Source organism: Mustela putorius, unplaced genomic scaffold (genome assembly GCF_011764305.1).
Source record: "Mustela putorius furo isolate JIRA1106 unplaced genomic scaffold, ASM1176430v1.1 tig00000788_pilon_pilon_pilon, whole genome shotgun sequence".
NCBI classification, from domain to species: domain Eukaryota; kingdom Metazoa; phylum Chordata; class Mammalia; order Carnivora; family Mustelidae; genus Mustela; species Mustela putorius.
Window position 1 is genome coordinate 6,976,306 of NW_025421481.1, and position 15,836 is coordinate 6,992,141.

The window sequence follows — 15,836 nt, forward strand, 5'->3', positions numbered from 1 at the left end:
AGAAAAAGTCACCTCAAAAAAAAAAAAAGGAGGCAGTACTGATTGCCAGGGGACTAATCAACATGGACATTAGTAAGATGTTGGAACTAGAGTTCAGAATGACAATTGTAAAGATACTAGCTGGATGTAAAAAAAAAAGCATAGAAAATCCCTTTCTAGAGAAATAAAATCTAACCAAATCGAAATCAAAAAGGCTATCAATGAAATGAGATGTAGTCAAAAATGGAGACTCTAACTGACAGGATAATGACACATAAGAGAGAATTAGTGATATAGAAGACCAAATGATAGAGAATAAAAAAGCTGAGAAAAAGAGAGATAAACAACTATTGAATCATGAGGGGAGAATTAAAGAGGTAAGTGATACCATGAAGCAAAACAATATTAGAATAATTGGGATCCCAGAAGAAGAAGGGGGGGGGGGCAGGTATATTGGAGCAAATTACAGCAGAGAATTTCCCTAATTTGGGAAAATAAACAGACATCAAAATCCAAGAGGCACAGAGAACTCCCCTCAAAATCAGTAAAAATATGATAACACCCTGACATCTAACAGTAAAACTTTAAAATCTCAGCTCAGGACAAGAGGTCTCAAACCTACAATGGCATAAACATTACACTGCCAGTAGACCTATACACAGAGATCTGGAAGGCCAGAAAAAACAGTCATGATATATTCAGGGTACTAAAGGAGAAAAACATGTAGCCAAGAATATTATATTGAGCTAGGCTGTCACTGAAAACAGAAGGAGAGATAAACAGCTTCCAGAACAAACAGAAACCATAGGAATTTGCAATTGCCAAACCAGTCCTACAAGAAATACTGAAAGGGGTCCTCTAAGCAAAGAGAGAGCCTAGAAGTAACACAGACCAGGAAGGAATAGAGACAATATATAGTAAGTCACCTAACAGGCAATTCAGTGGCACTAAATTCATATATTTCAATAATTACCCTGAAGGTAAATGGGATAAATGCCCCAAACAAAAGACACAGGGTATCAGAGTAGATTAAAAAAAAAACAAGACCCAACAATATGCTGTCACAAGAGACTCATTTTTTACCCAAACACACCTCCAGATTTAAAGTGAGGAGGTGGAAAAACCATTTACCATGCTAATGGACATCAAAAGAAAGCTGGGGTGACAATCTTTACATCAGAAAAATTAGATTTTAAACCAAAGACTATAATAAGATGAAGGAGGACACCATATTATACTTAAAGGATCTATCCAATAAGAAGATCTAATAATTGTAAATATTTATGCCCCTAACATGGGAGCAGCCAACTATATAAGCCAATTAATAATAAAATCAAAGAAACACATTGACAATAAACAGTAATAGTAGGGGATTTTAACACCCCCTCACTGAAAAGGACAGATCTTCTAAGCAAAAGGCCAACAAGGAAATAAAGGCTTTAAATGACACACTGGACCAGATGGACTTCACAGATATTTTCAGAACATCCATCCCAAAGCAACAGAATACACAGTCTTCTTTACAACACATGGAACATTTTCCAGAATACATCACATCCTGGGTCATAAATCAAGTGTCAACCAGTACCAAAAGACTGGAATCATTCCCTACATATTTTCGGACCACAATGAAACTAGAACTCAATCACATAAGCTGGAAAGAACTCAAATACATGGACACTAAAGAACATACTACTAAAGAATGAATGGGTCAACTGGGAAATTAAAGAAGAATTTTATTTTTTTTAAAGATTTTATTTATTTATTTGACAGACAGAGACCATAAGTAGGCAGAGAGGCAGGCAAAGAGAATAAGCAGGCTCCCTGACAAGCAAAGAGCCTGATGTGGGGCTCAATCCCAGGACCCTGGCATCATGACCTGAGCTGAAGGCAGAGGCTTTAACCCACTGAGCCACCCAGGCGCCCCAAGAAGAGTTTAAAAATTAATGAAAACAAATGAAAATAAAAACACAACTGTTCAAAACCTTTGGGATGCAGCAAAGGAGGTCCAAAAGAGAAAAGTATATAGCAATACAAGCCTTCCTCAAGAGAAAAGAAAGGTCTCAAATACACAACCTAACCCTACACCTAAAGGAGCTGGAGAAAGAACAGCAAAGAAAGCCTAAACACAGCAGAAGAGAAATAATAAAGATCAGAACAGAAATCAAGGAAATAGAAACCAAAAGAACAGCAGAACAAATCAAGAAAACTAGGAGCTGGTTCTTTGAAAGAATTAATAAGATTGATAAACCCCTGACCAGACTTATCAAAAGGAAAAGAGAACAGACCAAAATTAATAAAATCATGAATAAAAGAGGACAGATCACAACTAACACTAAAGAAATACAAACAATTATAAGAACATACTATGAGCAACCGTATGTCAACAAATCAGACAATCTGGAAGAAATGGATGCATTCCTAGAGACATATAAACTACCAAAACTGAACCAGGAAGAAGCGGAAAACTTGAACAGACCCATAACCAGCAACGAAATTGAAGTAGCAATCAAAGATCTCCCAATCAACAAGAGCCTAGGGCCAGATGGCTTCCCAGGGGAATTCTACCAAACATTTAAAGAATTAATACCTATTGTTCCAAAACTGTTCCAAAAAACAGAAATGGAAGGAAAACTTCCAAACTCATTTTATGAGGCCAGCATTACCCTGATCCCAAAATCAGACAAAGACCCCATGAAAAAGGAGAATTACAGACCAATATCCCTGATGAACATGGATTTGAAAATTCACATCAAAATACTAGCCAATAGGATCCAACAGTACATTAAAAGGGTTATTCACCAGACCAACTGGAATTTATTCCCGGGCTGCAAGAGTGGTCCAACATCTGCAAATCAATCCATGTGATACATTAATCAAAAAAAGGACAAGAGCCATATGATCCTCTCAATAGATGCAAAAAAAGCATTTGACAAAGTACAGCATATTTTCTTGATTAAAACTCTTCAGAGTGTAGGGAAAAAAGGTACATACCTCAATATCATAAAAGCAATCTATGAAAAACCCACAGCAAATATCATTTGTAATGGGGAAAAACTGAGAGCTTTCCCCCTAAAGTCAGGAACACAGCAGGATGTCCACTATCACCACTGCTATTCAACATAGTACTGGAAGTCCTAGCTTCAGCAATCAGACAACAAAAAGAAATAAAAGGCATCCGAGGGCGCCTGGGTGGCTCAGTTGGTTAAGCGACTGCCTTCGGCTCAGGTCATGATTCTGGAGTCCCAAGATTGAATCCCACATCAGCCTCCCTGCTCGGTAGGGAGTCTGCTTCTCCCTCTGACCCTCCCCCTGCTCGTGCTCTCTCTCTCATTAAAAAAAAAAAAAAAGGCATCCGAATTGGCAAAGAAGTCAAACTCTCACTCTTTGCAGATGATAGGATAATTTATGTGGAAAACCCAAAGACTCTACCCCAAAACTGGCAGAATTCATAAAAGAATTCAGTAAAGTGTCAGGATATAAAATCAATGAACAGTGGCACCTGGGTGGATCAGTGGTTAAGCCTCTGCCTTCGGCTCAGGTCATGATCTCAGGGTCCTGGGATCAAGCCCCACCTCGGGCTCTCTGCTCGGCAGGGAGCCTGCTTCCCCCTCTCTCTCTGCCTGCCTCTCTGCCTGCTTGTGATCTCTCTCTCCCTCTGTCAAATAAATAAATAAAATCCTTAAAAATTCTTAAAAAAAAAAAATCAATGAACAGAAATCCGTTCTGTTGCATTTCTATACACCACCAAGACAGAAGAAAGAGAAATTAAGGACTCAATCCCATTTACAACTGCATTCAAAACTTTAAGATACCTAGGAATAAATCTAACCAAAGAGAAAAAGAATCTGTACTCAGAAAACTACAGAATACTCATAAAGAAACTGAGGAACACACAAAGAAATGGAAAAATGTTTCATGCTTAAGGATTATAAAAAAAAATACTGTGAAAATGTTTATGCTACTTAGAGTGATCTACACATTTAATGTAATCCCTACCAACATACCATCTACTTTTTTTCACAGAAATGGAAAAAATAATCCTAAAATTTGTATGGAACCAGGAAAGACTTGAAAAAGCCAAAGGAAAGTTGAAAAAGAAAAGCAAAGCTGGTGGCATCACAATTCCAGACTTCAAGCTCTATTACAAAGCTATAATCATCAAGACAGCATGGTACTGGCACAAAAACAGACGCTAAGATCAATGCAACAGAACACAGAGCCCAGAAATTGACACTCAACTCTATGGTCAACTAATCTTTCACAAAGCAGGAAAGAATGTCCAATGGAAAAAAGTCTCTTCAACAAATGGTGTTGGGAAAATTGGACAGCCACATGCAAAAGAATGAAACTGGACCATTTCCTTACACCACACACAAAAATAGACTCAAAATGGATGAAAGACCTCAATGAGAGACAGGACTCCATCAAAATCCTTGAGGAGAATACAGGCAGCAACCTCTTTGACCTCAGCTGCAACAACTTCTTCCTAGGGAAATCACCAAAGGAAAGGGAAGCAAGGGCAAAAATGAACTATTGGGATTTCATCAAGATCAAAAGCTTTTGCACAGCAAAGGAAACAGTTAACAAAACCAAAAGACAACTGACAGAATGGGAGAAGACATTTGTAAATGATATATCAGATAAAGGGCTAGTATCCAAAATCTATAAAAAACTTACCAAACTCAACACCCAAGGAACAAATAATCCAATCAAGAAATGAGCAGAAGACATGAACAGACATTTCTGCAAAGAAGACATCCAGATGGCCAACAGACACATGAGAAAGTGCTCGACATCACCTGGCATCAGGGAAATACAAATCAAAATCACAATGAGACTCCACCTCATACAGTCAGAATGGCTAAAATTAACAGGTCAGGAAATGACAGATGCTGGTGAGGATGTGGAGAAAGGGGAAACCCTCCTACACTGTTGGTGGGAATGCAAGCTGGTGCAGCCACTCTGGAAAACAGTATGAAGAGTCCTCAGAAAGTTGGAAACAGCTTTTCTATGACCCAGCAATCTCACTACTGGGTATATACCCCAAAGAGACAAATGTAGTGATCTGAAGGGGCATATGCACCCCAATGTATACAGCAGCAATGTCCACAATAGCCAAACTATGGACAGAGCCTAGACGTCCATTGGCAGATGAATGGATAAAGATGTGGTGTATATATATAAAATGGAATATTATGCAGTCATCAAAAAATGAAAACTTGCCATTTCTGCAAATGACAAGTGACATGTCATTTGCAGAAATGACAGTGACATGGATACAACTAGAGGCTATTATGCTAAGCGAAATAAGTCAATCAGAGAAAAACAATTATCATATGATCTTGCTAATATGTGGAATTTAAGAAACAAGGCAGAGGACCATGAGGGAAGAGAGGAAAAAATGAAATAGGACAAAACCAGAGAGGAAAACAAGCTATAAGAGACTCTTAAGCTCAAGAAACAGAGGGTTGCTGGTGTGTAGGCGGCTGGGAGGGTTGCAGTGGCTGGGCTATGGACACTGGGGAAGGTATATGCTATGGTGAGCGCTGTGAATTGTGTAAGACTGCTGAATCACAGACCTGTACCCCTGAAACAAATTATACATTATATGTTAATTTAAAAAAAGAAAGAAACTGAGAGGCCAAGGTTTTGGATGATTCATCCATATAAATATGAATATCTTACTATGAGTGTCCACATGAGAAGAACTTAAATTTATAACTACAAACTTCAATATCAATGAATGAGAGCAATACCATTAACTGGGAAAGATCAGAGAAATCAATCGCAAAGGACAGACTTTAGCTAGAGAAGGGAGTATTAACCGTCTAGATGAGGCAAGAGAAAAGCAAGGAGAACATCTACCCATTTCCTGGTTCTGAAATAGGTGAGATGTAAAGGAAAAAAAGTTGCCACACCCTGGAGAACAACTACCGAGAACAGGGTAGCCTCTAAGAACTGTCCAATTTCAGATAAGGAAAGGAGATAAATGATCCAAGAACAGACTGATAAGATAGGGGAGTTCCCTGATCACAGAGGAGGAAATCTAGGTTAGAAAGAAAAGCTTGGGAATGAGAGGAGGAAACCTAGATCAGAATCGACAATGTACTGAACACAAACTGCATGAGAATCTAAAAAAAAAACAAATTACCAGAAAACAGAGAACTCCGCAAGAACTAAGGTAAAGATAGTGCTATGAAGCATGGTTTGATTACCACTGAAAGCTTCTGAAAGCTCCATTAGACTTCCTTCTGTGTAAGTCAACATTTATGAAATAGTAAATCCCTGAGGTTTCCCTTAGTGTTGTGTGTGTGCAGAGGTTTGTAAATGCACCAGAAAAAAGCTTGGAGAGGCGCCTGGGTGGCTCAGTCATTAAGCGTCTGCCTTCGGCTCAGGTCATGATTCCAGGGTTCTGGGATCGAGCCCCACATCAGGCTCCTTGCTCCGTGGGAGGCCTGCTTCTCCCTCTCCCACTCCCTCTGCCTGTGTTCCCTCTCTCGGTGTGTCTCTGTCAGATAAATAAATAAAATCTTAAAAAAAAAACCTTGGAAAAATTACTCTAAACTGTTAACCATGATTATGTCTGCTGAAGGATTTAGAATTTAGGAAAAAAGGAAGAAAGCAGGTGCAAAGAATTTTTACTTCTTTCTAAATGAAAATACTACATTTTGTAAAATTTTTCAAGATTTTATTTTTAGGTAATTTCTACACCCAATGTGGGGCTTGAAATTACAACCCCAAGTTTAGAAGTTGCATGGTCTAAAGACTGAGCCTACAAGGCTCCCCTCCTTTTGTGATATTTAAAAGAAATTTTAAACTACCTGTTGCTCCTAAAGTTTTGGGTTTTTTAAACATGTCTATTCTATTTAAAATTTCTTAAAAATCAGGGCACATGGGTAACTCAGTTGGTTAAGTGTCCAACTCGTGATCTCAGCTCAGGTCTTGATTGGGCTCCATGCTGGGCATGGAGATAGACAGACATATACAGACAGACAGATATCTTGCAAATCATCCCAGAGTTAAAGACAAGGGAAAGAAAGAACCTGATGTACCAAACTAGTAAATTCTTCAGATTTAAATTTATGTACCTATTACCTAGACCAAAGGTCTTTCTCTTAAAAACAAATACCATATGATTTCACTTAAATGTAGAATCTAAAAACATATAAGCAAAAAAAAAAAAGGCAGAAACAGACCCATAAATACAGAGAACAAACGGATGGTTGCTAAAATGTGGGGAATGAGGGGGAAGGGGCAAAATGGGCAATGGGGAGTGGGAAGTACAGACTTTGGTTATGGAATGAGTAAGTCCAGGGGATGAAAGGTACAGCATAGGGAATATAGAGAATGGTACTATAATAGTACTGCATGGTAACAGATGCTAGCTATAGTTGTGGAGTGTACAGGGTAACACAGCAGAGTTCTCAAATCACTTTGTTGTATACCTAAAACTAATGTAACATTGTATGTCAACTTTAAGTCAACTAAAAACAAAATTTAAAAAAAAAATAATAAAACACAGTATGTTCAAAAGCAAAAAAAAAAAAAAAAGTCTTTTTCTCCTAAATTTAAGACTAAAAAATTAGGGCCTTAGAAACCTACGCAAGGAGTGCCTGGCTGGCTTCGTCAGTAGAGCATGTGACTCTTGATCTCAGGGTCTTGAGTTCAAGCCCCACTTTGGGGAAGAGTTTACTTTAAAAAAAAAAAAAAAAAAGAAGGGGCACCTGGGTGGCTCAGTGGATTAAAACCTCTGCCTTCAGCTCAGGTCATGATCCCAAGGTCCTGGGATCAAACCCCACATCAGGTTCTCTGCTCAGCGGGGAGCCTGCTTCCCCCTCTCTCTCTGCCTGCCTCTCTGCCTACCTGTGATCTCTGTCAGATAAATAAATAAAATCTTTAAAAAGGGGGGGAGAAAAGAAAACTATGCAAGAAAAATAAAACACTGTTAGCTTTACAAAGAAAGATAGAGATCAAATGACCAACTGATTTGCAAATCTCCTACTGTCACAATATGATAGTTAAATGCTTAAGTATTAATTCCACATTTCAGAAAGAATGTAAACATCTTGACTATGGGCACAAGAGGGAGCAATTTAGCCTTGAATGAGGCTTATACCTGTAATTCATTCAAAGAAACTTATTCACAGAAAAACTGCCTTTAATCAGAGAAAAATTAACCCCATCTCAATTTCACATGTGACTTTTCCTAGTAGTAATTAAAAATCTAACAGCATCTGGGGCACCTGGGTGGCTAAGTCTCTTAAGTGTCTGCCTTTGGCTCAAGTCATGATCCCAGGGTCCTGGGATCGGGCCCCACATCTCTTTTTAAAAAAAAAAAAAAGCAAAAGTATCTACTCTTGAACTAGTAGATACATTAAAGCAGATTCCAAAAACATTAATGAACTAAATATGAATGGTAAGGACTACTTAAGCAAAGTTCAAGAAGCACAAATTAAAAGACACCAAAATTTGTTAATTTAACCAAATTGGAATTAAAACTTGTTAAAGACATTCAGGATAAAGTTAATACAGATAAATAAAAATATTTATATAGTCTAAAACCAACAAGGCCTAATATCTAGAATATAAAAGAAACTCCTAGAAAGCAATGAAAAAAAGATAGAAATCTCAATGGAAAAACAGACAAATGATACAAACAAAACTTATTAAAAAAGGAAACTCAAAAAGCTAAAAAGCTTATGAAAAAATAGTCAAACTCAAGTTAACAGAGAAATGCAAATTTTTTGGCCTGGCAAAAAATATAAAGCTAGATGAGGAAAATTATAAAGCTAGATAAGGAAATGAGGACATAGGAGGCCTCCTACTCTACTGGTGGGAATGTACAGACTAGAGAGCAATCAGATTTGATATTAGCATTTTCTACAATTTAGTGATTCTGCTTCTAGATACATAAACTCAAAAAATTCTCACTTCTGTAGAAGTTCAACCCCGCTTTACTAGGACAGCAAAGAGTTGGAGACAATCTACGTACCTATTAGCTAAGGGGAATGAATAATAAAACATGCTGGATGCATCCCACATAGGGCAGCAATCAGGTGTAACAAGTAAGATATACAGCCAGGAAGGATAACTCTTAAAAACAGCATCAAAAGAGATAGGAAATAGAAGAAAATAATTAACACTATAACAATTAGGCAAATTTACAATATCTGCCTACAAACAACAAACATTTTACAAGAAAACATATAATACACATGTGCTTATGAAGAACATACATTAAACATACTGGAAGGGGGTGCCTGTGTGCCTCAGTTGGTTAAGCGTCTGCCTTCACCTTGGGTTATGATCCCAGGGTCCTGGGACCAAGTCCTACATTGGGCTCCCTAGTCAGTGGAGAGTCTGTTCCTCCCTCTGGCTGTGCTCTCTCTATCAAATAAATAAATAAAATATTTTTTAAAAAATTTAAAAACAAAAAATTGGAAGGAGCACCTATGGGGAGATGTGATATTGTGGTCAATATATTTGGTCATCACTGTTTGGCACACAGATATAAAACCCTTGTAATTTCTTAAATAAGAGCCATAGGGGCACCTTTTATATTTAGTTTTGTTCCCAGTTCCTGAAGTAGTTGTGGAGCTATAAAAGTGAAACTATTCATGTAACAAGCCCCTTTCAACCACACCTGAGCTTGTTAATGAAGTTATTTTTGGAAAGACTTGTTATAAGCTAAGGATGGGGACCATTGCCAGGTTGGAACTTTCAGCACCACACCCCACATCTCTCAGACCTCTGCGGAGGGAAGAGAGGATAGAAACTGAACTCAATCACCAATGGCCAATAATTTAATCAGTTGTGTCTTTGTAATGAAGCCTCCCAAAACCAGGAAACAGAGAGCCTCCGGACCGAAAGTGTGGAGAGAATGGTACACTAGAGAGGGCATGGAAGCTCTGCACCTCTTCCCATTTACTTTGCTTTCTGCATCTCTTCCACCTGGCTGTTCCTGAGTTATAGCCTTTTATAATAAACCAGTAATGTCATAAGTGAAATGCTTTCCTGAGAAAGCTGCTCTAGCAAATCAATCAAATCCAAGGAAAGGGAATCTCCAGTCTATAGCCATTTGGTCAGATGCACATGTAACAACCTGAACTTGCTAGGGCACCTGGGTGGGTTAAGCCTCTGCCTTCGGCTCAGGTCATGATCTCAGGGTCCTGGGATTGAGCCCCGCATCGGGCTCTCTGAGCCTGCTTCCCCCCTCTCTCTGCCTGCCTCTCTGCCTGCTTGTGATCTCTCTCTCTCCCCCATCAAATAAATTAATTAATTTTTTTAAAAAACCAACCTGGACTTGTGATTGGTTATCTGAAGGGGAGGGGGGCAGAAGGGCCCTTAACCTGTGGACTCTGCCACTATCTCCATGCACATAGTGTCAGAATTGAATTAAATTATAGGACATCCAACCAGTCTTAAAGTTATCGGATGTGTGGAAAACCTACACATCTACTGTCAGAAATGAAATAGTGCTGTAGTTGTATAGAGTAGACACAATGGAAAAGTATGTTTTTCCTTAGAAGAAGGAAAGGAAAATAAGGATGGGAAATTTTTAAAAGGAAATAAAAACAAGAAGAAACTAAGGCTTATACAGACCCAATACCATACTGGGTGTAAACTAAGGAATGTTTAACTCAATGCTCCATATGTAAGATATCATAGAAGTATATGAGTGATATTAAGCACACTATGTACTGGACAACTGCTATCTTCTCAAAACAAAGTGGTTAAAAATCTATTCTGAGGGGCGCCTGAGTGGCTCAGTGGGTTAAAGCCTCTGCCTTCACCTCAGGTCATGGTCTCAAAGTCCTCGGATCAAGCCCCACATCAGGCTCTCTGCTCGGCAGGGAGACTGCTTCCCCCTCTCTCTCTGCCTGCCTCTCTGCCTACTTGTGATCTCTCTCTGTCAAATAAATAAAATCTATTCTGAGACCACAATGTATATAATATGACTCCTGGGGAATTATTCCATAAGTCGTTGGTCATTTTAACCCCCAAAACTGAAAACTCACCCTAATAATCTAGAGTTATTTAAACTGATTGAGGGGCACACTTTTAATCTTTAAATTAGTGTGCTACAATTTTTTTTTTTTAAGATTTTATTTATTTGACAGAGAGAGATCACAAGTAGGCAGAGAGGCAGGCAGAGAGAAAGAGGGAAGCAGGCTCCCCGCTGAGCAGGGAGCCCGATGTGGGGCTTGATCCCAGGACCCTGACATCACGACCCGGGGCAAAGGCAGAGGCCCAACCCACCAAACCACCCAGGTGCCCCAGTGTGCTACAATTTTTAAAAGGAAATTCATAATACTAAAAGGAACATCCATTTTTTCACACTAAAAGAACTTAATCGTCTTTATCCTGAAACACCCTTGGTGATCAACTTTGTAGTAGAATAAATGAGTGAGTGAATGAGTAAGCCTTCAAATAAATCCTTAGCCCTAAGACTTGCATGACTTGCACAAAACCTAATGACAAAGGGGAAAGTGGGTATATTTCTGACCAAAGTATGATCAATAGCGCTAAGGGCTGTGAAGTACAAACTAAAGCCCAGGTGAGTCCAACAGATGTGCCCTAATCTCCATCCTTCTAAACCTCTTAGAGGCTTATGATTTATTCCAACATTTTGTCATCTCATCATAAACTCTCTTTACTGCCTGTTCTATATTGTAAAGAAAAAAGTTATTAACAACTAGAAGTCAGGACCAATCTTTAAATACTCCTTGAAGTCACTAATGAATAGAGGCAACCAAAGACTGATGAAGGCGTGTAACTATTCCCAGTGAATACCCTGGGAACCCAACAGATTCACTAAGGTCACCTGCCAGATGTCCTAAATGCTCTTCTACACAGTATGCCCTTTCCTATTCCAGTGACTACCCAGTACCTTCCCACCTTCCCTACTCTCCCATCCCTACCTAGTCCACTTGGCAAACTTCTATCTTTCCTCCAAACTCCAGTTAAAATGTCATGTCATTCAGGAAGCCTGTCCTGTCCATCCTCTTCCCCATGAGAGAGAATTTTTTTTCTTCCTTTGCTATAATTGTACCATATACTTGTTTCTACTGTTCAATTTATCACATATAATCTGTTTACATATTTGTCTCTCCTTTTTTTTTTTAAATGAAGCATGCCCTTTCCAGGGAGTTTTTTGTTGTTTTAACTTTTTTTTAATTTTATTTATTTGCCAGAGAGAGAGAGAGAGAGAGAGAACAAGCACAAGCAGAGGTAGGAGCAGAGGGAAAAGCAGGCTCCATGCTGAGCAAGAGCCTGCTGTGAGACGATCCCAGGATCCTAGCATTATGATCTGAGCTAAAGGCAAATGCTTGACTAACTGAGTCACCCAGGTGCCGCTGGTATCTCCTACTTGACTATGAACAAATTTCTTAGATGCACAGACTGGGCCTTCTTTTTTTGTCAAGCTCCACAATAGTCTCTCAAACATTTAATGAATACATGAATACCTGAAGCAGAAAAAGAGTCATTAGATGTCGAACGAATCTGTAAGCCTATCAGCAGGAGCACCTGGCTGGCTCAATCTGTAGAGCATGAGACTCTTGATCTTGGGGTTGTCAGTCTGAGCCCTATACTGAGTGTAGAGATTACTAAATAAATAAATAAACAAATAAATGTTTATCCTCAAAAACCCGTCAGATGCCATAGTCAACTCCCATTTTCTTCTTTTTCTTGGGGATTACACATAAGGTAGACAAGTTACTAAAGATTTTTATTTTTAAAGATAAGCAACTGAAAAAACTAATTACAGAAATGGAATTAGTATATTTTTTTAAGATTTTATTTATTTATTTGATAGACAGAGATTGCAAATGGACAGAGAGACAGAGGAGGAAGCAGGCTCACGCTGAGCAGAGAGCCGGATGCGGGGCTTGATCCCAGGACCCTGGGATCATGACCTGAGCCAAAGGCAGAGGCTCTAACCCACTGAGCCACCCAGGCGCTCCTGGAATTAGTATTTTAATACACGATGCCAAATACATGGGAGAATCACTCACTAGGAGAATCATTAATGGAACTGGGTTTCCAAAAACCTTTCTCTACAGCACTCAACTAACTGGAGAGTGTTAAGTCCAGTACTTCCTGAAAAGAAGGAATATAAGCTAGACAACCTTTGAAGATCCTTTTCAACTCTACAATACCCTCCAATTACTAAGATACAAGGGAACTAGCTTCAACCCAGTGATAATAAGTACCATCTGATAATATATGAATTTATTAGCCTGGTTAGCCAAGCCTCCTTGTGACAGGTACAAAATAAATTCCAAATTTAATCATGCCTGGGGTAGGCAGATTAACAGCCCCCGGAAGATGTTCACATCCTAATCCACAGAACTTGTAATTATGTCACCTTACATGACAAAAAGGACTTTGCAGATGCAATTAAATTAAGGATTTGGGATGAGATTATCCTGGATCATCCAAGGGATCCTAGAAGAGAGAGGCAAAAGGTGAGAGTCAGAGAAAGAGATTTGATGACAAAAGTAAAGATCAGAAAGAGAGAAAAAGATCTGAAGACACTATTATATACCACTGGCTTGAAAATGAAAGAAGGAACCGTAAGTCCAGGAATGCAGGCACCTCTAGAAGCTGGAGAACACAAGGAAAAGGATTTTCCCTAGAGCCTCCAAAAGAACTCAGCCCTGCTGACACCCTTACTTTAGCCCAGTAAGAACTACTTCAGACTTCTGACTTTCAGAACTGTCCAATAATAAATTCGTGTTGTTTTACGCCCCCAAATTTTTGGCAATTTGTTACAGCAGCAATAGGAAACTAGTATCATGCCTAAAGAATCTCTCTTCAGACACCAACACATGGTAAACAAACTTACCATCTAAGAAAAAATGATCTCGAACAGATTCTGCAGCTAAAACAGATTTCCCACAACCTGCCATTCCATATATGACGACCCATCCTGGTTCACCATTCAGTTTGAGCAGGTTCTGCTGAATTGCATTCACCAGCTTCTTCCTGGTAACAAAAACCACCGGTCTCTGTGGCACTCCACCTTCACATAGGACTGTCTTCACTGAAATCCAAAACGAAACAAGTATGAATGAATAGAACTCTGAAATGGTTACTCAAGTTATACCATAAAACCAAAAGAAAGCAAGGTTGAGCCTTTATCCTCAAAACTCCCAAGAGAAGAAAACGTGGCTAGCATACTAACCTTAACATTCTTATTTAGCAGAACAAAAACATATATTTCTCAAAATGACGGACAATGCAAAGCTCCATCTATATCTGCCCTTACACAACCTATTCCTCTCTGACTACCCAATCTCTTTTTCTCATACTGAAGACTAGAAAGGACGGTGTAAAGGAAATGTGGAATTTTTTTCAAGAACACGATTTCTAAACATTCTTATTCTTTCCTATGCATGAACTCAATACACACAGAATTGGAGAAGAGCTTAAAGGCCTAAAAACTGTCTTTTTAATATCTAAAAGTGCCCAGTAGACAGCTCACTGGGCACAAAGAAAAATGTGCAGTTAACATGGGTGCAAAGAAAAACCTGAATTGGAAAACAGAACTATAGTTTTTTTCACATGCATTTTCAGTGAACTAATCATAATGTGTCTCTTCAACAGACTTCATTTACAGTAAGACAAACTGTAGCAATGCAGTCACTGTGATAGTAATGTAATAGAAGAAATCACGGATACAAACCATATGAAGTTATGCCACCAACTGAATCTTTGCCACCACTGGAAGAAGAGATGACAGGAATCCCACTTTGAAGAAGGGCAGCAAGATCTTTATACCCTTCATGTATTAGAGCATTGTAGAATGATATGTAGGAATAATTATCTTTTTTAAGTATCATTTTAATTAACAGAGCTGCTCGCTGCTGTTGAGTGGGCTAAAAAAATAAAGAAGTAGTTTAGCATACTACAAAGAATATGTTGGTAACATAAACTAGTGGAGAACAGTGCAAGTTCTGAAATAAATGTAAGAAAATATTTTAAACTCAAATAATTATGTCATACATTTTTAAATAAAAATTAGAAAGAAAAAAAAATTTTATAGCACAGACTTCCACAGAGGGCTTCACCTCATTTTTTACTTTTTCCTCCTCCGATACTGTTAAAACTCCATCATTAATCATACGATCCATGATGTAGGATGTTTTGATGTCCTTTTCCAGGGCTTCTCTATGTTGAAGCAAACAGTTTCGAGCTTTTGCGTCCATCCTCCCTCAAATTTTTTGATGACCGGTCAACCATGAGCTTTGGGCAAAAATCACAATATTTGTCAGGGCAATAAAGATATGAAAAGATGTGTAACCTCACTGGTAATAAGAAATAAAGAAAATAAGACCTTTTTGCAAAGATTTTTAGAAACAGATAAAACCCAGGCTTTCAAAGGTGTAAGAAAATGAGTATTCATGTGCCCTGCTTGAAAAGAGTATAAAATGGATGCAACTTTTCTGGAAAGCAATATAATAAGATATAAAACCATTTCAAGTGAGTATTCTCTCTAACCCAGAAATCCCACTTCTAGAAATTTACCTCAACAAGACATTCACATATGTATGCAAAAATATCCACAGGGGTCCCTCGGTGGCTCAGTCAGTTCGGCATGTGACTCTTGATCTCAGGGTGTAAGGTCAAACCCCACACTGTGCCTGGAGCCTACTTTAAAAAAAATAAAAAAAAAAAGAGTTAACGGAGAATGTTTAGGTGAGGGGGAAAAAAGATGAAAACAAAACAAAAATTAAAAAAACAAGCAAACATGAAAACAACCTACATGCCCATCTTTCTGAATATGGATTTAAAAAATTAGAGCATGTATATAAAATAGAGTATTATACAGCCATTTAAAATAAGACCCT

At 38.5% G+C, this 15,836-nt stretch overlaps 1 protein-coding gene across 4 annotated transcripts in view; it reads right to left on the bottom strand.

Moving 5' to 3' along the window:
• APAF1 (apoptotic peptidase activating factor 1) overlaps nt 1–15,836 on the bottom strand; it is a 90,288-nt gene that overhangs the window by 71,485 nt on the left and 2,967 nt on the right. For 3 of the 4 annotated variants that reach the window (XM_004742935.3, XM_004742933.3, XM_004742931.3), the window contains exons 2-5: nt 15,514–15,639; nt 15,057–15,231; nt 14,672–14,864; nt 13,832–14,029 (exon numbers count right to left, since the gene is read on the bottom strand). In XM_004742935.3, coding sequence (XP_004742992.1) covers nt 13,832–14,029; nt 14,672–14,864; nt 15,057–15,194 — 529 coding nt within the window. In that variant the 5' untranslated portion in view covers nt 15,195–15,231; nt 15,514–15,639. The remainder of the gene's footprint in view (nt 1–13,831; nt 14,030–14,671; nt 14,865–15,056; nt 15,232–15,513; nt 15,640–15,836) is intronic. The other variant, XM_004742932.3, reaches the window with a different exon arrangement.